Source organism: Triturus cristatus, chromosome 2_1 (assembly GCF_964204655.1).
Source record: "Triturus cristatus chromosome 2_1, aTriCri1.1, whole genome shotgun sequence".
Taxonomy (NCBI): Eukaryota; Metazoa; Chordata; class Amphibia; order Caudata; family Salamandridae; genus Triturus; species Triturus cristatus.
The window spans coordinates 1,120,542,183-1,120,565,862 of NC_140581.1; the positions used below are offsets into that span (position 1 = coordinate 1,120,542,183).

Sequence of the window (23,680 nt, forward strand, 5' to 3'; positions counted from 1 at the left end):
ATATGTCAGCCACCCCTCTAGCTGGGTGCATTACGCCTATGGTGTGGGCACAGGAGCAGGAGCCCTGTGCCCCTACAGTACCCGGGTCCATTCCTGGGCACTGTAAGTGCAGTGCTGTCATTTAAGAGTACATGGTGCTGAGAGCTTGTCAAACACGAGCTCCACAGCCCCATATTGGCAACACTGAAGCCTGGGAAGTTTGGTATCAAACTTCTCAGCACATTGAACCCACACTGATGCCAGTGTGGGATTTAATGTACAAAGCACCCCAGAGGGCATCTTAGAGATGCCCCCTTACAGCTAACTTACAATCCACGTCTGCTCTGAGGCTGCCCAGGCTGCCACACAGCAGACACGTTGCTGGACCCCTGGGTGGGAGAGCCCCTGCTCTCCCGGGCCTGCAACAATGCACATCCTGGGTGAGGTGAGAAATCTCCTCCCCCAGGATGAGCCAAGGGAAGCTTCAAAGGCATGCCGCCATTTGGAGTTTCCCCAGGCCACTGCAACCCCCCACTCTGGCGGGAAGCTTGGCCGGAAACCCCATACAAGGACAGGGGATGTGCCAGCCTGCCCACCCCACCCCTCAGGTGGGGGAGGCGAGGTGAAGCACATCTCCGGGCTCTCGCCATCTTGAAGATGGGAGGCCCTACCCTATCAGGATTAGGCTACTGCCCCCCTCCCACAGGAGAGAGGCAGGATAGGGGGTGTACCCACCCCAGGACAAGGACCCATTGGTCCCTGGCCTTCACCTACCTGTAACGCCCCCAAATCTAGTATTTAGGGGCACCCTGAACCTTCCTTCCTTAGATTCCAGATAGAAAACGACAAGAAGAGCAAGAAGAACAAAGACCTGCCCTGCAGCTGCTAAAAAGAGACGGAGACACCAACTGCTTTGGCCCCAGCCCTACCGGCCTGTCGACTCTCGAACCTGCACCAGCGCGGCATCCCTCGTGGCCAGCAACCTCACCAACCCCGGAGGACCTGGCTACCCTTTAGCTCTAAGCCCCTGGGACTCCCACGAGTAGAGGCTCTACTCAAGAAACCTATTTGCTATCCCTGGCACCAGCCCGGGACCGCGGACCCAACACACTCTGCACCAGCCAAGCCTGGCCAGTGCCGGAGTGGACAAAGACCCAGAGGACGACCCCACGGCGACTGTGACCCAGAGTCCGGCACCCAAGGACCCCCCTCGACATCCCGGAAGAAGCCTGCAGCCTCAGAACCAAGTGCCACCCCAGCCGCGATCAACCAGAGGGTAAGATTCCCGACGTCAAAAGGCACCCCTGCACCCGGCGCCCTGCGGCCCCCTGTGCCCAATCCCGGGGTACCCACCTAACCTACAACTACCCAACTTACCTCTCGAAGTGGTGGTGGCACCTGAAACCTCCTCGTCCCCGAGCCTGCAGCCTTTTTCCAAACCGGAACATTCCCATTGATTTCCATTGAGCGCCCGAAGGCTCAAAAGCACCCTGCACCCAGCCGCACGAGTGGCCCTGGCAGTGCCCTCTCTACACTAACCTACTTCCCCACTTGCCCTGAGTAAGTGACCAGGAGCCCAGCTCCCACAGCTGCGTGGCTTGCCAGACAGCAGCCACCAACCAAGGCCCCCCTATCCCTCATAGGATAACATTGGGCCTAACTCTCTCTGCACCCGGCCGTCCTGAAACCGCTGAGGGTGAACCAACTGTACCTACCTGACACTGGGGGACCCCTGAGTCCATGCCCGGAATTTCAACTCTGCCAGTCGAGTACTTACCCTTAAACCGCTAACTTCGTTTTCCTCATAGGGTAACATTGACTGGCTTTTTCTTCAAAAATCTTCTAAGTGTGAACTTTTCAAAACTGCAAAAATTCACCAAAAATCAGCCAAGTGACAAAAACGAATTTACTCACCTGCTCCTAGGTGAGCTCCCAGTGCTGGATCTTGGTGCCCAGCCCTGACTCTGAAAAGTGTTCACAACTATACTTACCTCTAACTCATTTTTCTCCCATAGGAAACCATTGTCTGCTTTTCTGTGAAATTTCTTCTAAGTGTCTACTTTTGAAAATTTGAAATATTCTTTAAAAATCGTACCATTTCTGCAAACGAAATTACTTACCTGCTTTTGATAAGGACCCCAGTCCTGGGTCTAGGCACCCAGTCCTGGATTACTAAAGTAACGATAAAGTACTCTACCTGCAACTTGAATTTCTTGCCATAGAGATCCATTGAATGTTTTCTGTGAAATATTTTCTAAGTGCTAACTTTTGAAATAGCTAAATATTATTTAAAAATCATTACAGTTATTAAGTCGACTTTCATCACTTGATTCTGAATACTGACCCCAGGCTGGTTCTAGGAGCCAGACCTGGAATTCCAAAAGTAATCTGAAAAGTAATTTATTACATATAACCTGAATTTACCATTGAGCTCAATGCATTGTTATGTTTAGGAAATAGGATTGTTTATTGCAACCAACTGTGACTGTTTACTCAAATTTATTGCTTAAGACAAAAGTATTTTTATTCAACCTCTCGTTCTGAGAAAGTATATTTTTACTCCCTTTGTGGTTCTAAAAATAAAACAAGCATATATTTTATATATATAAACCATTGGCCTAGAGTTCAGTTATTGAGTGTGTGAAACCATTTGCTGACTGAGTGTGTACAATAAATGCTTTACACTGTCCTCTGGTACTGCCTTACTGCTCGACCAAGCTACCACTTTTGAGAGTAAGGTCATACCTAACTTTGACCTCTATCAATCTCTGGGGGACTGTGGACTCTGTACACCCTGTACCTATTAGGGAACAGTATATACAGAGCCACTTTCTCACATTGGTGGATCAGCGGTGGGATACAAACTTGCATTTGTTGGACTACTTGGTTACCATCTGATCACACGACAGAACTCTTAAAAATTGCCTTTAGAATTCTGATTGGTTTTTCCAAAATTACTAAAAGTCTTGCTAGGGCCTTGCTTAAGTCCCATTAGAATTTTAGAAAAATAAAAGTCACTATAGTCAGGGTAGAGGGTTAGAACTGTCAGGTTAGAATGTCTCAAACAAACCCAGCTATTAGTGATAATAATAACATGGACCTGGTGGAGGAGCTCGACCTCACACCTTACTTACACTTGTCTTTCAAGGAATTGAGGTCCTTATGCAAACTTAAAAATTTACAAATGGGTCTGCATCCAACCAAACAAGGGCTCCAGGAGCTCCTGGCTGAGTATGCTAAAGACCACCCATCTGAACATGGTGATGGCCAGTCAGATGAGGAAAGGGAAACAGAGGAGGTGGACAGCAACCTCCCCATACTATTCCCTAGGGAGGAGATGGCACCCATACCCTCCAACTCAAGACATAGCATCTGGGCACCTAGAGACCACACAGGTGGCTCTGGTCCCAGAGGCGACACTGGGGGACCCCCCAGTGAAGAGGACAGCCTTGTGAGGCTGGCCAGAAGAATAGATCTAGAGTCCAGACTCCTGGCCCTAGAAAAGGAAAGGAGAGAGATGGGTTTAGCACCCATCAGTGGTGGCAGCAATAATAAAAACAAGGATAGGGAGGAAACTTCTGACCTTAAAATCCCCAAAGGGAGTGTCCCTAAATTTGAGGAAGGTGATGATATCACCAAATGGTTCACAGCCTTTGAGAGGGCTTGTGATATCAGGAAAGTAAAGAAACCTCTCTGGGGGGCACTCCTGTGGGAACTGTTCTCTGGTAACTGCAGGGACAGGCTTCTGACTCTCTCTGGGCCAGAAGCAGGATCCTATGACCTCATGAAGAAAGCTCTGATTGAGGGATTCGGATTCACCACTGAGGAGTATAGAATTAGATTCAGGGGGGCTCACAAAACCCAGACCCAGTCCTGGATTGATTTTGTAGATTTCTCAGTGAAGACACTGGATGGTTGGTTAGCTGGACATGGTGTGCAGGATTTTACTGGATTGTACAATTTATTCATGAAGGAACATATTTTGAGTAACTGCACAAATGAAAAGTTGCATCAGCATTTGGTAGACCTAGGTCTAATTTCTCCCCAAGAATTGGGAAAGAAGGCGGACCACTGGGTCAAGACTAGGGTGACCAAGACAACCACTGGGGGTGACCAAAAGAAGGTGGTCACAAAACCTCCCCAGGGGAAAGGTGGTGAGAATCCCCAAGATAAAAAGTCTGCGTCTTCCAAAGGGCCCCAAAAACCTGTTCAGGTGGGTGGGACCCAAACTACTCCCTATGTGCCCCAACCATATAGGGGGAAGAACTTTGATCCCTTAAAGGCCTGGTGTAATACCTGTAAGAAGCAGGGACACCTAACTGTATCTTGCCCCCAAAACAAAGCCCCTAAGGCACCCAGTACAGCCACTCCTGGGGCAGCAAGTATACAAATGGGATCAGAGGTGTACCCTGAGCAAATCTGGGAACACACTGAAGCAAGTTTAGTCTCCTTGGGAGAAGTGGAGTTTGCCACTGTGGCTGTGTGGCCCCCCAACTTGAAGAAATACTTACAGTACCCCTGGGTGAATGGAACTAGGGTAGAAGCTCTGAGGGATACAGGTGCCAGTGTCACTATGGTGAAAGACACACTGGTTTCCCCTGAGCAATACTTGATTGGGAAGTCTTACCCAGTCACCAACGCTGACAGTGTCACCACTAGTCATCCCATGGCCATGGTAACATTAGGCTGGGGGGGGGTTACTGGCCTGAAACAGGTAGTGGTCTCTCCAAAGTTGCCAGCTGCCTGTCTGCTTGGAAATGATCTGGAAACCTCAGCCTGGGCTGAGGTTGAGTTAAAGGCCCATGCAGCCATGCTGGGCATCCCTGAATTGGTGTGTGTGCAAACCAGAGCACAGAGCAAGAGGAAGGGTGAAAAAGTAGGTTTGGAGCCTGGAATAATGGCCCAACCAACCAAGAGGAAGGGCAAGAAGACTGGGGGACCAGCTTCTGTACAGCCAAACACTCAGAACCCCTCTCCCCCTGGAGAGGATGTAGATACCTCTGAGGGAACTGAGTCCATGGAGCTTGACCCTTACCAGGTTGAACTCTTGGGCCCAGGGGGACCCTCTAGGGAAGAGCTGTGCCAGGGTCAGCGAGACTGTCCCACTCTTGAAAGCCTGAGACAACAAGCTGCTTCAGAAGCCAGGGGAGATGTCAGTGGTACCCACAGAGCTTATTGGGAAGAGGGATTACTGTATGCTGAGGCAAGAGACCCCACTCCTGGAGCCACCAGGAGGGTGGTAGTGCCACAGAAGTACAGGGAGTTCCTCCTAACTTTGGCTCATGACATCCCCCTAGCTGGACATCTGGGCCAATCCAAAACTTGGGAAAGGTTAGTGAGTCACTTTTACTGGCCCCAGATGCACCAAAAGGTGAAGGAGTTTGTCAGCTCCTGTGTTACCTGTCAGGCCAGTGGCAAGACAGGTGGCCACCCAAAGGCCCCCCTCATTCCACTACCAGTGGTGGGGGTCCCCTTTGAAAGGGTAGGTGTGGACATTGTGGGTCCACTCGAACCTCCCACAGCCTCAGGGAACAAATTCATTCTAGTAGTAGTGGATCATGCTACTAGGTACCCTGAAGCAATTCCACTTAGGACTACTACAGCTCCTGCAGTAGCCAAGGCCCTCCTGGGTGTCTTCACCAGGGTGGGTTTTCCTAAGGAGGTGGTTTCAGACAGAGGTTCCAACTTCATGTCTGCTTACCTAACACACATGTGGAAAGAGTGTGGAGTGCAGTACAAGTTTACTACACCCTACCACCCACAAACCAATGGCCTTGTTGAGAGGTTCAACAAGACATTGAAAGGTATGATCATGGGACTCCCTGAGAAACTCAAAAGGAGGTGGGATGTCCTGTTACCATGCTTGCTTTTCGCTTACAGGGAAGTGCCACAGAAGGGAGTAGGTTTCTCACCCTTTGAACTTCTGTTTGGTCATCCTGTAAGGGGACCACTGTGTCTTGTAAAGGAGGGCTGGGAGAGGCCTCTTCAAGAACCCAAACAGGACATAGTGGACTATGTGCTTGGCCTAAGGTCCAGAATGGCTGAGTATATGGAAAAAGCATCCAAGAACCTTGAGGCCAGCCAGGAGCTCCAGAAGCACTGGTATGACCAAAAAGCTGCACTGGTTGAATTTCAACCAGGGCAACAGGTGTGGGTTTTGGAGCCAGTGGCACCAAGGGCTCTCCAAGACAAATGGAGTGGCCCTTACCCTATCCTAGAGAGAAAGAGTGAGGTCACCTATCTAGTTGACCTGGGCACTAGCAGGACACCCAAAAGGGTCATCCATGTGAACCGCCTTAAACTCTACAATGATAGGGCTGACATCACCATGCTGATGGTGACTGATGAAGAACAGGAAGCAGAGAGTGAGCCACTCCCTGACCTCCTATCCTACAGCCCAAAAGATGGGTCAGTAGATGGTGTGATTTTTTCAGACACCCTCTCTGCCCAACAGCAGACTGACTGCAAGCAAGTCTTGCAACAATATGCTAGCCTCTTTTCCCTGACCCCTGGTCTGACAAGCTGGTGTACCCATGATGTGGACACTGGTGACAGTGCACCTGTCAAGAACAAAATCTATCGACAGTCAGATCAAGTCAAGGAAAGCATCAAAGCTGAGGTCAGCAAGATGCTGGAGTTAGGGGTCATTGAGCCTTCAGAGAGCCCCTGGGCTAGCCCAGTGGTTCTGGTCCCCAAACCTCATCAACAGGGTGAAAAGAGAGAGATGAGGTTCTGTGTGGACTATAGAGGGCTCAACTCTGTCACCAAGACAGATGCTCACTCTATCCCAAGAGCAGATGAACTGATAGACAAATTGGGGGCTGCCAAATTTCTCAGTACCTTTGACTTAACTGCAGGGTACTGGCAGATTGGCATGGCCCCAGGAGCAAAAGAAAAGACAGCATTCTCCACCCCTGATGGGCATTACCAGTTTACTGTGATGCCCTTTGGGTTAAAGAATGCCCCTGCCACCTTCCAGAGGTTGGTGAACCATGTCCTGGCTGGGTTGGAGTCCTTTAGTGCAGCTTATCTTGATGATATTGCTGTCTTTAGCTCCACCTGGCAGGATCACCTGATCCACCTTGGGAAGGTTTTAGAGGCTCTGCAGAGTGCAGGTCTCACTATCAAGGCGTCCAAATGCCAGATAGGGCAGGGCACTGTGGTGTACTTGGGCCACCTTGTAGGTGGAGGCCAGGTACAGCCCTTACAACCCAAAATCCAGGCCATCATGGACTGGATAGCTCCAACAACCCAAACCCAAGTCAGGGCATTCCTTGGCTTGACTGGGTACTACAGGAGGTTTGTGAAGGGGTATGGGTCCATTGTGACCCCCCTCACAGAACTCACCTCCAAGAAAATGCCCAAGAAAGTTAACTGGACAGTTAGTTGTCAAAAGGCTTTTGACACCCTAAAAGAAGCAATGTGCTCAGCACCAATTCTAAAAGCTCCAGATTATGCCAAGCAGTTCATAGTGCAGACTGATGCCTCTGAGCTAGGGATAGGAGCGGTCCTATCCCAGACCAATGATGAAGGCCAAGACCAACCTGTTGCTTTTATAAGCAGAAGACTACTCCCTAGAGAGCAGCGTTGGAGTGCCATTGAGAGGGAGGCCTTTGCTGTGGTTTGGTCCCTGAAGAAGCTGAGGCCATACTTGTTTGGCACTCACTTCCTAGTTCAAACTGACCACAGACCTCTCAGATGGCTAATGCAGATGAAAGGGGAAAATCCAAAATTACTGAGGTGGTCCATCTCCCTACAGGGAATGGACTTTGAAGTGGAACACAGACCAGGGACTGCCCATGCCAATGCAGATGGACTTTCCAGGTTCTTCCACTTAGACAATGAAGACTCCATAGGACAAGGTTAGTCTCATCACCTTTCGTTTGGGGGGGGGTTGTGTGAGAAAGTGCCATCTTTCTTGCATGGTATGCCCCCACTTTTTGCTAAATTGCTGAATGTACTTCGATTGAGTGTACCCTGGGCTCCTGCCAATCAGGTGCCCAGGGCCTATGTTCCTTCCTTAAACCACACAAACTCCCAATTGGCAAACCCTAGCCACATGTCAGCCCCTAGTAAATGGTACCCTAGGTACCCAGGGCCTTGTGGCCAGGGAAGGCCTCTAAGGGCTGCAGCACTCATTGTGCCACCCTCAGAGGCCCTGTACCCTTACACACACACTGCCCTTGCAGGCTGAGTGTCTGGGTGCAGGAGAAAACAAAGAGTCGACATGGCACACATCACTGTGTACCATGCCCATCACCTACACTGCCAAGGCATATGTCAGCCACCCCTCTAGCTGGGTGCATTACGCCTATGGTGTGGGCACAGGAGCAGGAGCCCTGTGCCCCTACAGTACCCGGGTCCATTCCTGGGCACTGTAAGTGCAGTGCTGTCATTTAAGAGTACATGGTGCTGAGAGCTTGTCAAACACGAGCTCCACAGCCCCATATTGGCAACACTGAAGCCTGGGAAGTTTGGTATCAAACTTCTCAGCACATTGAACCCACACTGATGCCAGTGTGGGATTTAATGTACAAAGCACCCCAGAGGGCATCTTAGAGATGCCCCCTTACAGCTAACTTACAATCCACGTCTGCTCTGAGGCTGCCCAGGCTGCCACACAGCAGACACGTTGCTGGACCCCTGGGTGGGAGAGCCCCTGCTCTCCCGGGCCTGCAACAATGCACATCCTGGGTGAGGTGAGAAATCTCCTCCCCCAGGATGAGCCAAGGGAAGCTTCAAAGGCATGCCGCCATTTGGAGTTTCCCCAGGCCACTGCAACCCCCCACTCTGGCGGGAAGCTTGGCCGGAAACCCCATACAAGGACAGGGGATGTGCCAGCCTGCCCACCCCACCCCTCAGGTGGGGGAGGCGAGGTGAAGCACATCTCCGGGCTCTCGCCATCTTGAAGATGGGAGGCCCTACCCTATCAGGATTAGGCTACTGCCCCCCTCCCACAGGAGAGAGGCAGGATAGGGGGTGTACCCACCCCAGGACAAGGACCCATTGGTCCCTGGCCTTCACCTACCTGTAACGCCCCCAAATCTAGTATTTAGGGGCACCCTGAACCTTCCTTCCTTAGATTCCAGATAGAAAACGACAAGAAGAGCAAGAAGAACAAAGACCTGCCCTGCAGCTGCTAAAAAGAGACGGAGACACCAACTGCTTTGGCCCCAGCCCTACCGGCCTGTCGACTCTCGAACCTGCACCAGCGCGGCATCCCTCGTGGCCAGCAACCTCACCAACCCCGGAGGACCTGGCTACCCTTTAGCTCTAAGCCCCTGGGACTCCCACGAGTAGAGGCTCTACTCAAGAAACCTATTTGCTATCCCTGGCACCAGCCCGGGACCGCGGACCCAACACACTCTGCACCAGCCAAGCCTGGCCAGTGCCGGAGTGGACAAAGACCCAGAGGACGACCCCACGGCGACTGTGACCCAGAGTCCGGCACCCAAGGACCCCCCTCGACATCCCGGAAGAAGCCTGCAGCCTCAGAACCAAGTGCCACCCCAGCCGCGATCAACCAGAGGGTAAGATTCCCGACGTCAAAAGGCACCCCTGCACCCGGCGCCCTGCGGCCCCCTGTGCCCAATCCCGGGGTACCCACCTAACCTACAACTACCCAACTTACCTCTCGAAGTGGTGGTGGCACCTGAAACCTCCTCGTCCCCGAGCCTGCAGCCTTTTTCCAAACCGGAACATTCCCATTGATTTCCATTGAGCGCCCGAAGGCTCAAAAGCACCCTGCACCCAGCCGCCCGAGTGGCCCTGGCAGTGCCCTCTCTACACTAACCTACTTCCCCACTTGCCCTGAGTAAGTGACCAGGAGCCCAGCTCCCACAGCTGCGTGGCTTGCCAGACAGCAGCCACCAACCAAGGCCCCCCTATCCCTCATAGGATAACATTGGGCCTAACTCTCTCTGCACCCGGCCGTCCTGAAACCGCTGAGGGTGAACCAACTGTACCTACCTGACACTGGGGGACCCCTGAGTCCATGCCCGGAATTTCAACTCTGCCAGTCGAGTACTTACCCTTAAACCGCTAACTTCGTTTTCCTCATAGGGTAACATTGACTGGCTTTTTCTTCAAAAATCTTCTAAGTGTGAACTTTTCAAAACTGCAAAAATTCACCAAAAATCAGCCAAGTGACAAAAACGAATTTACTCACCTGCTCCTAGGTGAGCTCCCAGTGCTGGATCTTGGTGCCCAGCCCTGACTCTGAAAAGTGTTCACAACTATACTTACCTCTAACTCATTTTTCTCCCATAGGAAACCATTGTCTGCTTTTCTGTGAAATTTCTTCTAAGTGTCTACTTTTGAAAATTTGAAATATTCTTTAAAAATCGTACCATTTCTGCAAACGAAATTACTTACCTGCTTTTGATAAGGACCCCAGTCCTGGGTCTAGGCACCCAGTCCTGGATTACTAAAGTAACGATAAAGTACTCTACCTGCAACTTGAATTTCTTGCCATAGAGATCCATTGAATGTTTTCTGTGAAATATTTTCTAAGTGCTAACTTTTGAAATAGCTAAATATTATTTAAAAATCATTACAGTTATTAAGTCGACTTTCATCACTTGATTCTGAATACTGACCCCAGGCTGGTTCTAGGAGCCAGACCTGGAATTCCAAAAGTAATCTGAAAAGTAATTTATTACATATAACCTGAATTTACCATTGAGCTCAATGCATTGTTATGTTTAGGAAATAGGATTGTTTATTGCAACCAACTGTGACTGTTTACTCAAATTTATTGCTTAAGACAAAAGTATTTTTATTCAACCTCTCGTTCTGAGAAAGTATATTTTTACTCCCTTTGTGGTTCTAAAAATAAAACAAGCATATATTTTATATATATAAACCATTGGCCTAGAGTTCAGTTATTGAGTGTGTGAAACCATTTGCTGACTGAGTGTGTACAATAAATGCTTTACACTGTCCTCTGGTACTGCCTTACTGCTCGACCAAGCTACCACTTTTGAGAGTAAGGTCATACCTAACTTTGACCTCTATCAATCTCTGGGGGACTGTGGACTCTGTACACCCTGTACCTATTAGGGAACAGTATATACAGAGCCACTTTCTCACAATATCTGCCTGGCAAATTCTAATATGCGTGTGTTCTTAACCAACTATGAAATGTACATAATGTATCTCTATGCTTGCTGGTTTTCAGTTCCCTCTGTAGCTCTCTCAAGAGATTGTGCAGACAGGGCTCTGCTCTGAGCGTATTCGAATAAACAGCTATTGGTGTATATTCTCCACTGTCTCGCTGACTCTTCATTTGGTATGGAAGGCTGAGAGGTGGTCAGTGGTAACCTGGGCGGCCCTAAGCGGGTCACTTTCTTCAAATACAATGAAGGCAATTTATTCACCAAAGCCAAGACATAAGACTCTTCAATCAGCTGTGTAGAGAAAGAAAATGCCTTGAGGGTGCAACAACAGATGTTCATTCCAGATTTGAACTTTAACATCTTAACTGCCAAGAATGCAGAGATGTATATTGCCATTACATAGTAACCCATTGTGAGAGAGTGTTGGGCTTTGAAGGGATATTCAGTTCAGTAGAAAGTGTACAACAACAGAGTGAGGGCATTTCAGGATAATCTGGCTCATGGTCCAGAATGACTGACCACAAAACTACCACAGAGGGTTGATGAGTCGGCTCCCCAGGCATGGGGCAATGGTTTACTCCTAAGATTATGCAGCCCTGAGAATATCTCCCTGTAGATGGGCAGATCTAATCAGTGTTATCTGTTCTACTTTCCCAATGTTGTTCTCCTATCTCCCTCCTAGGATGGTCTCTAAACAGCCACTGTGGTCCTTTAATGATTTCAAACGTGGGAACAGCCATACATGGAATTTAGAGCAGTTGCTTTTGTTTTTTTGGTGGGAGGGTGATGTGTTCCTTTTAGTGGAGTAGCGGGTATTTTAATTTTTATGTGTTGTATTTTACAACTTTACTGTGTTTATCTGTTTGGTATTTCTAACAAACAGATTCAAAAATAAAATTTTACTTACAGATAAATAACATCAATCAAACTCCAAGTCGAAATTCTAAATCAAAAGTAGCACACTGGATATACCAATGTTAAGGATTTTTTTGTTTGCCACACCCAGAATTTCGATTAATGGTTGCCTATCTGGATTGGAGCATCATAAATGAAAGTTAGCTATAAAATGCATTACATGCAGGTCAAGATGGGGAGCTGGAGCATCAGTCATTTTTAAAGGTGCTCTGGCAACTCTGTGCACTGCTTATATTAGAGGCAATATATTTCATTTACATGATGGCAAAATAGTGATGGTTCAGTGACATTTGGCTAATTAACTGCACTTTTATAAAGAAATTAAATTGTATGGAATGAATTGTAGCCGCCAATACGCATGTTTTATTTTTATTTGAATGATGTTTAATACGAATATTGAGATATTCTGTCAATGGATATCAGACTGAGAAAGCGGTATTGTGCTAGCTACTTGACAACAAAAATGAAAGCAAATCAGTAACACTTACCTGCGTTATGTTTGAAATGAACATTTCTTTAGGTTCTTCGCCTGTGGTGTCCAGCACTTCAAACTCATTCCCAAAATCACAAAACAAGCGTGACCATATGCCATACACATCGGAACTAATGAACTATAAGAAATAATACAAAAATGTGCATTTCTTTAACCGTTATTAAACTCAGTGTTGCTCAGCAAGGCAAACAAATGGTTACTACATGAGTATAAGGAAAACAGGAACAAATTGATCACTAAACATCACTTTAATAACGCGAAATGTTACCACTTTAGATAAGTTATCCTTCAGATTTGTTTTGATTTTAAATAGCATATCAATTACCTTGATTAGCTCGATATCACAATGCAGTGCTTTTATAATTTAATTTACCACTTACTTTTTTACTTAGAACACTTATATGCTGGCTTTAAAGGAATGTTGCATGGTAATGTGAAACATTACAGATAAATAGGATGGGAACGAATAGGTCTTTGTGTGGAAGCAAAGAATTGTAAGATGATTATGGGGTACGTTAAAAGGGCAAGTGACAGTTGAACGGCCAAGACCAGACGTAAAAATCCATGTAGGGTAATGACTGCCTCCCCCACTCCTATCTAGCTGCAAGAGAAAGGCAAACACCATAAAGTACCTAGTTATCTAAAACACATTTACAGCATTACAAGGTCATGTGTGTGCCCCTGAAAATTCAATGTAAGCCAGCTGGATAAATAAACAATATGATCACAGCTGGTGGAGAGCAAGCGCCTTTTAGTAGAAGCACACAACTTCAGTCCAATCATAACATTTACTCCTGGCTCACAACATGTGGGCGGAGCTAAAGCCCCTCTCTAGTGTTGCTCACATAATTGTCTAGAGACAGCTGAGCTGTCAAGCCAGACCATAATAAATGACTACGTAGCATTATCTAACCGTGGTCGGACACACAGGTTCTTTACTGTCATGAAATTCTCCTGAAAACCACATCAGTTTCTTTCATTTAAGACTAGACTTGAAGACCTTATAGGAGATGGAGGGTACTTGACCCAGTCTTGGCTCACAGGATTGGTTAAGGCGACCTTATGGGGAGGAGGTACTGTGGCTTATTCTGTGCATTTTGTTTAGATGCCCGATGTTGGGTAAGTCCCACATTCGATTTATGAACTCTCTGGACAAAGAGAAGTTCATTTACTGAGGATCATTTATTCAAATTATTTTTGAGAGTTGAGAATAATGCAACGGATATTGCTTTCCTTCAAGATTTTGAATTTAGAATAAAATGTAGTTTTCCATATAGGGCATGTTAATCCATATATTTATGAACTCTTGTGCTTAACTTGCTTAATTTTTGTACTAAAAGTCTGCAATACATATAGTGTTTATTTTTTGGTGCAACATTGAATTAACCTAAATGCTTTGAAGATTAATGGCCAAACATCAAACGGGCATGACAACGGGGTGCAAAACCAAATAAGAACCAAGGGGCTTAGTGCAAGTCAGGCAAATCATGGTGCTGTAATCAGAGTGTGCACAAGTTACACCCGATACCAAGTTGCATTCCTTGAATGTGAAATTACATTCAGTTTGTCCATTATTTCATCTATGTAATGGAGGTAGTTTCTATCTGTGAGTTGCTATGAGATTCTACATGCTGCAAATTGCATAAGAAACTTCTGCACTGGGTGCGATTTGCATTCACCTTATAATGCCATTTTGGCCGCAATCAGGTGTTTGTGCCCAAAAGAGGATTAGCTGGGAAAGTTATCTGGGCTCAAATAAGCCACATGGGTCAAAGTGTGTCTATTTGTTACCTTACTCTTTACGCTAACTTGATACTTCACTCAAGATCTGCAATTGCAATGTAATCCTATTAGCAGCATAACTACCTCACTAGACATGACTATGTCTTCCAGATCTTTTATTCATATAAAAATGCTGAAACATTACTGAAAAGCATAACATTTTGATTCCAATGTTGTCACGTAGTGCTATAGATAATTCTTTATTGTTCCACTCCTTTGTAAAGCAAACCATTAAATCATACTAGCCTTAGAAAAAAGAATTCAATGAAAAAGAACAACGAAGTTTACATTTTACAGATAAATATCTGTTCTTGTCATTTAGCAAACCAATATTAAATTAATTAAAAATAATTACAAAGGATATTTCACACGTACCTTTATAGGAGGATTTTGTGACCGGCAGAAGTCATTGACCACTTTCTGCAGAGGGAGTCTGGCTTCAGTCAGCACTACACACTGTTGAAAAAAAGAGAGATCAAACATATGCCATGTTGAAATACTTTGTAAAATAGGACACGAAATTAAATTAAAAATATTTAAGTTACTCTACCAAGCAATGCTTTTCTGGCAGGTTGGAGCAGATGGATCGAAAGCTATTCAAGTATATCTAAAAAACTTCACTCAAGTTTATTTTCGGAAATTCACATTAAAAGGCATTCATGTGAAATACAATCAGAACATAGATCACTATTTTGTAATAAAAAATACACATCACATATAACTTTACACTTGACTTAAAAAACCCTTACACATTTAAAAGTAAAATATTTGACAACAATATGACAAGCGGCCTAAACAATAATTTCCCTTTTAGGTACCCTACAAATTGGCCAAAGGCTTATGTAGTTAATTTTTTAGAACTAAAGTTACCTAGGGGTAGTTAGCCAGGTGACGGTGCAATTACCAGAACAAATTGACCAAATGCTATGAAGCCTTTAAGTCTCAAACTTCTGGATTACAGTATCTTTTTCAGTACAGAAACATCTGACCCTCAGCATTCAAATAACCTACATTAGTGGTGCCCATATTTTTCAGAACTACAACCAACTTTTTAGAACAACAAACATTTGCAACCCACCTACCTTTAGTGGACATGAGATGGGGTGATTTTTTAATGTAACTAAAGCATTGTGTGGTAGTGCATTGTCATTTACAGACAGCTCATTTTCCATTGAAATGGCCACTAACTTTGCACAGACATACAGTTTTACTGATTAAATTACACAGCATACAGCACTCAAATAAAAGAGGTGGAAATGGGGTTACTGCAGAAATTAAGCATTTGTGAACCACCAATTAAACTGTATTAATTCTTTGATGCCATTAAAAATCTCCGTTTCCAGCACACTTCAGACTTACAAAAAGCATGTACTTCATTTTTGCCTTTCTAACTGATGAATGCATACAGTTCATTTACCGGTACTTACATTTTGTGTGTTGCAAAACAACATCCTAAGATTGTTACATAATTCACTTTAAAAACTCCTCTCACTTTGCAGCCCAAGAAAGAAAAGTAAACACCAATCCCATGTTAAAATAATAAGCAGAACTTGTCTGAAGACATAGCCTGATATTGATCTCTGCCGTTGAAGCACAGCAAATGTGATAAGATAAACACAGTATGTAACAGCTGTGAGAAATTGCCATCTTTCTTGCATGGTATGCCCCCACTTTTTGCTGAATTGCTGACTGTACTTTGACTGAGTGTGCCCTGGGCTCCTGCCAATCAGGTGCCCAGGGCCTATGTTCCTTCCCTAAAACCTAAAACTCAAATTGGCAAACCCTGGCCACATGCCAGCCCCTGGTAAATGGTACCCAGGGCCTTGTGACCAGGGTAGGCCTTTAAGGGCTGCAGCAATTATTGTGCCACCCTTAGAGGCCCTGTACCCTAACACAAACACATTGCCCTTGCAGGCTGAGTGTCTGGGTACAAGACAAAACAAAGAGTCGACATGGCACACATCCCTGTGTGCCATGCCCACAACCTACACTGCCCTGGCATACATCAGCCAACCCTCTAGCTGGGTGCCCTATGCCAGTGGTGTGGGCACAGGAGCATGAGCCCTGTGCCCCTACAGTACCCCGGTCCATTCCTGGGCACTGTAAGTGCAGTGCTGCCATTTAAGAGTATATAGTGCTGGGAGCTCGTCAAACACGAACTCCACAGCACCATAATGGCAACACTGAAGACTGAGAAGTTTGGTATCAAACTTCTCAACACATTAAACCCGAACTGATGCCAGTGTGGGATTTAATGTACAAAGCACTACAGAGGGCATCTTAGAGATGTCCCCTGAAACCTAACCTACAATCCACGTCTTGTCTGAGAGGCTGCCTATGCTGCCACACAGCAGACATGTGGCTGGACACGTGGGTGGAGAGCCCCCGCTCTCCTGGGCCTGCAACAATGCACATCCTGGGCGAGGTGCTAGGTCTCCTTTCCCAGGATGGGCAGGCGGAAGCTTCAAAGGCATGCCGCCTTTCTGAGCTTCTCCAGGCCACTTGCTGTACTCAGCAACTGGTCCCCACGGTTTCTGACCCCCACTCTGTAGGGAAACCCCAAGTAAGGACAGGGGATGTGCCAGCCTCTGCCAACCTCACCCTTCAGGTGGGAGAGGTGAGGTGAAGCACATCTTCGTGCTCTCGCCATCTTGAAGATGGGAAGCCCTGCCCAATCAGGACTAGGCTACTGCCCCCCTCTTACAGGAGAGTGGCAGGATAGGGGGTGTACCTACCTGTAACGCCCCTAAATCTAGTATTTAGGGGCACCCTGAACCTTCCTTCCTCAGATTCCACATTCTAAACTAGCAAAGAAGAACAAGAAGAAAGAAGACCTGCCGTGCAGCTGCTAAGAAGAGGAAGACACCAACTGCTTTGGCCCCAGCCCTACCGGCATGTCGACCCTCGAACCTGCTCCTGCTAAATCCCGGCACCTCCTGCGGCCAGCAACCTCACAAACCCCGGAGGTCCTGGCTACCTTGTGATTCTGAGCACCTGGGACTCCCATGAGCAGTGGCTCTGCTCAAAGCAAGTTTCTAACCCCTGGCATCAGCCCGGAACCGCGAACCCTGCACTCTCTGCACCAGCCAAGCCTGGGCCGTGCCGGAGTGGACAAAGACCCCGAGGACGTCCCCCCGGCGACTGTGACCCCGAATCCGGCACCCAAAGACCCACCTCGCCTGCAGCCTCAGAACCAGGGAACCCCCCAACCGCGATCAACAGAGGGTAAGATTTCCCGACATCTAAAGGCACCCCTGCATCCGGCGCCCTGCGGCCCCCTGTGCCCGACTCCTGGGTACCTACCTATCCTCCAACTACCCAACTTACCGCTCAAAGTGGTGGTGGCACCTGAAGAATCTTCGTCCCCGAGCTTGCAGCCTTTGTTCGTCCTTGAGCTTTCCCATTGAAATCCATTGAGCGCCTGAAGGCTCAAAAGCACCCTGCACCCAGCCGCCCGAGTGGCCCTGGCAGTGCAACTTCTACTCCTACATACTTCCCCATTTGCCCTGAGCAAGTGACCAGGAGCTCAGCTCCCACAGCCGCGTGACCTGCTAGTCAGCAGCCACCAACCAAGGCCCCCCTGCCTCCCGTAGGCTAACATTGGGCCTAACTCACTCTGCACCCGGCTGCCCCTGTGCCGCTGAGGGTGTAACAACTCTACTTACCTGACCCTGGGAGACCCCTGAGTCTATGCCCAGAACCTAAACTCTGCCCGTCGAGTACTTACCAAAAAGCCGATGACTCATTTTTCTTCCATAGGGTAACATAGACTGGCTTCTTCTGAAATTTCTTCTAAGTGTGGAGTTTCTAAACTTTAAAATATTCACCTAAAATCAACAGAGTAACGAAAACGGAAATGCTCACCTGCTATTATGAGAGATCCCAGTGCTGGATCTTGGTGCCCAGCACTGACCCTGAAAAGTACTTACAACTGTACTTAACACTAACTCAATTTTCTTCCGTAGGAAACCATTGACTGTTTTTCTGTGAAATTTCTTCTGTCGATTTTTGCAAACTACAAATATTCTTTAAAAATCGTACCAACTGTGAAAACGTAATTACTTACCTGTTTTAGATAGATGCCCCGGTACTGAGCCTAGGAGCCCAGCACTGGACTACAAAAGTAACGAGAACATACTTTACCCATAACTTGAATTTTCTCCCATAGGAAACCATTGACTGTTTTTCTATGAAATTTCTTTTAAGTGTTGATTTTGCAACCTTATAAATATTCCTTAAAAATCGCCTGTATAACTTAAACGCAGTTTCTCAACTGCTTACAGGTGGTACACTAGTGCTGGATCTAGGATCCAACACTGACCTAGAAAAAGTAACCATAACCCCACTTACCTGCTAAGTGAATTTCCTTCCATAGGATAACATTGGTAATTTGATTAGCAAAAGTTTCTAAATGTCAACTTTTAAAATAGCAAAATATTGCTTAAAAATCACCACAGTAACCAAACCAAATGTACTCACTTGTTTCCAAGAACAGTCCCAGGACAGAATCTAGGATCCAGTCCTGGAGTTAGAAAAGTAATCCTGAAAGTAATCAAGTGCATATAACTTAAAATTCCCATTGAGCTTAATGTATTATTGTGTTTGAAATTGTGTTGCCTATTGCAACAAAACCGTAACTATTATCTGCAAAAGTCAATTGCCTATTGCAAAGTATTTAACTAAAGCATCTCATTCTAAGAAAGTATATTTTGAAACATATTGTTGGTTCTAAAATAAAACAACCATATATTTTTTATACAAACCATTGGCTTAGAGTTCAGTTCTTGAGTGTGTGAGACCATTTGCTGACTGAGTGTGTACAACAAATGCTTTACACTGTCCTCTGCTACTGCCTTACTGCTCGACCAAGCTACCACTTTAGAGAGTAAGGTTATATCTAACTTTAACCTCTGCCAAACGTCTGGGGACTGTTGACTCTGTACACACTGTATCTATTTGGGAACAGTATATACAGAGCCACTTTCTCACAACAGCATCTTTATTAATTGCTTTAACTTCCAGACTCACCAAATATAAGCTTGCGACCCACAACTTGTGAAACACTGCTCTACACTCTTGGAGAGTGAATCACTTACAGTAAATTTCACTTTCCTAATGTTATTAGCTTTTTATCTGCAGATGAACTAGGTTCAAGATAGATAAATTAGTCCTTCTTTCACATCCCAGAAAAGAAGGCGCAATAGCCAAATTCTCCACATCAGACGAACTGCGTTTTTTACAGGAAGATCGGCGCAAGGAATTCAAGACAGGGAGAGGTCGAGAAGAGCAAGAGGAGGCGCAAACAAAGGAGAGGCGACAAAGGAACGCAAGGAGACTCAGCAGAGAGGGTCACACGCAACCAAAAGAAAGCAGGCAAATAATGAACGAAAACACAACTGTTGTCAACTTTAGTACTGCCAATTTGACAGACAAAGACTTGAGAACACTTGAACTGGTAATGTTCTAATTGCCATAGGAAGAATTTTGACTACCCTAGTACCAGACTTGATCTCTACAAGTTCACGAGGTAATTAAAGCTCAACAAAACACGTTACGCAAGCAATCTGGTAGATCCTTTAATTCTGCTTTGCCTGATACAGATGTGCAACAGAGAGATAAAGACATGTCGGAAGATGACATTTTAGGGAACTTAATGACCCTACAAGAGTAAGGGAGAATGAACATGGAAGAGGCAATCAATGAGACTGAAGAGAGGACTCTTGAACTGATCATAGGAGGGGACTTTACCCCGTTTAGACCCAGATCTAGATTCATTCCTAATATACCAAGGGATAATATAGATATATTTTCGGATATTATGACTAAAGAATTACGACACATCAACGTCTCTACTAAACGGAATTTTAACACACTTAATCAGAGAGAGAAAGATTTTTTTGACACTGTGGGGAGATTGAGACAAATGGATGTTATGTTATGTTAATAAATTTGTTAAGCGCGCGAATACCCGGAGGTGTCTTGACACTGAGCAGTGGATTATGCCAGTCTCTGAAAAAGATGAAGATGACTATTTATCGACTAGCCATGTTTTCAAGGCCTTCCTAAAGGCAAATAAAGTAGGGAGGGATCTTATGGCAAGAGGGAGTTCATTCCAGAGTTTGGGGGCAGTTGCTCTAAAGCTACTGCCACCCCATCTGGCCTTAAAGACTCTTGAAGTTGCTAGCAGTAAATGCCTTTTCGGAGCATACCAGGGGAGCAGGCGCCTAAGGAATATGGGGCCTGTGTTCTGAAGTGCTCTGTAGGTAATGCACAGGGCCTTGAAGATAATGCGGTTTCTAACTGGAAGCCAATGTAGTTTATACAAATAATTTCTGACTGACGAGTGCCTAGGGATGCCCAGCAAAAGACGTGCTGCTGCATTCTGGATCATTTGCAATTTGGTGAGTTGTTTTTGAGATAGGCCAATATAAAGACCATTGCAGTAGTCGAGTTTGGCTAAGATCAAAGAGGAGATCACTGTTTTTCTGTTGTCCATGGGAATAAACGGTAATTTGATAGTTTTCAACAAGAAAAAGCTTGATGAGGAGACAGCATTTACCTGTCGTTTAAAATTCAGTTTGTCATCGATGATCACACCGAGGTTCTTAGACTTGGTGACTGGAATAGGTGCCAAACCCAGTTCATCCGGCCACCAACTCTGTGACCAGTTAGCTAAAAAGTTGCCAAAAGTGATGACTTCTGCTTTGTCAGAATTTAGTTTAAGACAGTGAGAGTTCGTCCAGGAGCTGACTGCCAGCCTGCAGTCCTTGAAATTTTGCATTTGTGATGCAGAGTTTTTTGATAGTGATAATACAATTTGTGTATCGTCTGCGTAGGGTGTTAATGCTAGACCGAAGGATCTTATAAGTTTAGGCAGTTCCGATACATAAATGTTACATAATGTGGGGCTTAGGGATGATCCCTAAGGAACTCCACAAGGGAGGACGAAAGGTGGGGATTCATAGCTTCCCAAGGCTACTGATTGTATTCTGTTTAATAAGAAAGATGAAAGCAGTGTAAATGATTTATCAGAGACGCCGATGGAAGTTAGATGATTTAACAAAAGATCATGGTTGTCGGTGTCAAAAATATCAGTAAGACAGGGAGCCAATACCTTGGGGGCTTGCTTGAAGATGTTAGGGGGAAGCGAGTCATAGGGGGAAGCGAGTCATGGGGGGAGCCTGATTTAGCCTGTTGGATTAGAGTGGTGACTTTATCATTAGTTATTAATACAAATTTAGAGAAGATGGAGGTCTCAGCGAAGCCAATACTAATGAGGGTGTGTTTATCTAGGCAAATGTTAGAGCCAAAAATGTCATAGATTTGCTTCACTTTATATAAGAAGTGTTGTGCTAGAGAGTCACAGAATTTTTGTGTTGGTTCAGTGGTATTAGTTTCAAGGGGACCTGATACTTTTGAGACCACTTGAAAGAGTGCTCTAGTGGAGTTCTTTGCCAGATTAATTTGGTTAGTGAAATAGGTGCATTTTTGTAAATTGATTAAGTTTTTGTATTCAGTCAGGATGGTTTTATAAGTGGAGAGATCCTGAGCATTGTAGTCCCTTCTTCAGCGCCTTTCCTATCGCCTACATTCTTGGTTTTTTTGCCCTGAGAGTTTCTGCGAACCATGGAGTGGTAGGTGATTTTCTGGTTAGCTGTTACTTTTTTCAAAGGGGCTAACTTGTCGGCCGCTTTTGCAAGGCAACTGCTAAATTGCAAAGAGGCAATTTCTGTGTCTTGATGAAGTAATTGTGATGCCTTCAGATAAAGGAGGGAACACGGTTCTCTGGGATCGAGATCTGTATGACAAAGAAGCCCTATCACAACTAAATGACAGGAACTGTTACATCCAGGTCACAATAAAACCCTATACATCCGTTAAGGAAAATTTCCATGAATGTATGCACGTTTGGAAAGACACAGGCCACATCAGCTGGGATGAGTATCGCTTTCTGAGAAAAGACTGCCCTGTGATACCCACGTTTTATATGATTCCCAAAGTGCACAAGGACAGTTCAAGACCACCAGGCAGACCAATCATAGCGGCTTAGGTTAGCCTATTCGAAAATACCTCCAAGTACATCGATTTTTTCCTAAATCCAATTGTCAGCTCATTACCCTCCTATATCAGAGACACCTCCGATTTCCTGAAGGATATTTATGATGTTGAATGGGAAAGCGATATGTTGTTAATAACACTTGATGTTTCCACCCTGTACATTAGTATTCACCATACAGATAGCCTACGGGCAGTACAGCACTTTTTGTGCATGAGACCATTAGGATTTGCTCTACATAACAACATGCTCCTAGAAATGACTGAATTGTGTCTCACTAATATCTTCAGTTCTGATCATTTTTTTTACCAACAATAGAGAGGAACTGCAATGGGCACCTGCATCGCCCCCAGCTATGCGAATCTTCACATGGGCTGGTGGGAGGAGCAGGTGCTCAGCAGTAAACAATGTAACATTGGCTACAGTATACAGTTTTATGGCTGAGATACATAGACGACCTCTTTGTGCTTTGGCAGGGCACGGAGAGCGAGGCCAAACAGTTTCTTCAGGAGTTAAATGTGAATAAAGTGATCCTGAAATTCACTGCTAGCATCAGCTCCACCTCAGTGGACTTTCAGATGTCCGCATCACTGTTGGTCCCAATGGTCTAGAGACCTCGGTATTCAGAAAGCCCACTGCTGAGAATACAATATTGCATGCCAATAGTTTCCACCCAGCACGACTCGTCAAAAGCATCCCCTTTGGGGAACTAATCAGGGCTAAAAGAATTTTTAGCAGCCCTGAATCCTATGCCATAATCAAGAATGCTAAAAAGATTCAAGCAAAGAGGATATTCGGAAAATATCCTGGATCCAACCGGTAGGAGAACCAGACGTATGGACAGGGGAAGAGCACTCTTTGATCCTTCAAGAAGTAGTGCAAAAAGAATGAACACACAGGTACAAACAGATTCATAACCACATGCAATCAGGAACATCAGAAGGTGCGCCAAGCCATGTCACAACCTTGGCATCTTCTGAGAAAAGACCCCATCATTGGTCCACTAGTCCCTAGATGCCCTATGATCACCTCTAGGAAAGTCCAAGTCAATGAGAGACTATCTAGTTAGAAGCGATTTTGAGAGTTAACTAGCCCCGATCATGGTTGACAAAATATGATGGCTTTAGGAAGTGCTTTAAGTGTAAAGCATGCATGTATATATTCTTTTGTGTCCCTGCAAGAAAATCTATGTGGGGAGCACCACACTGCCAGCACACAAAAGAATATTACAGCATATTGGTGCAATCATACACAAGGACCGCAGTTACCATGTTGCCGGTCATTTTGAAAAAGTCCATCAGGGTGATCCCACAGACTTGAAGTACAGCTGTGTGGCAG

General features: G+C 45.8%; 1 protein-coding gene across 2 annotated transcripts in view; it reads right to left on the reverse strand.

Annotated features, from left to right (window-relative positions):
* UBA6 (ubiquitin like modifier activating enzyme 6) overlaps positions 1 to 23,680 on the reverse strand; it is a 658,681-nt gene that overhangs the window by 450,693 nt on the left and 184,308 nt on the right. For both annotated transcript variants that reach the window (XM_085636514.1, XM_085636515.1), the window contains 2 exons: positions 14,662 to 14,742; positions 12,500 to 12,622 (listed from right to left, as the gene is read on the reverse strand). In XM_085636514.1, the coding sequence (XP_085492640.1) occupies positions 12,500 to 12,622; positions 14,662 to 14,742 (204 nt within the window). The remainder of the gene's footprint in view (positions 1 to 12,499; positions 12,623 to 14,661; positions 14,743 to 23,680) is intronic.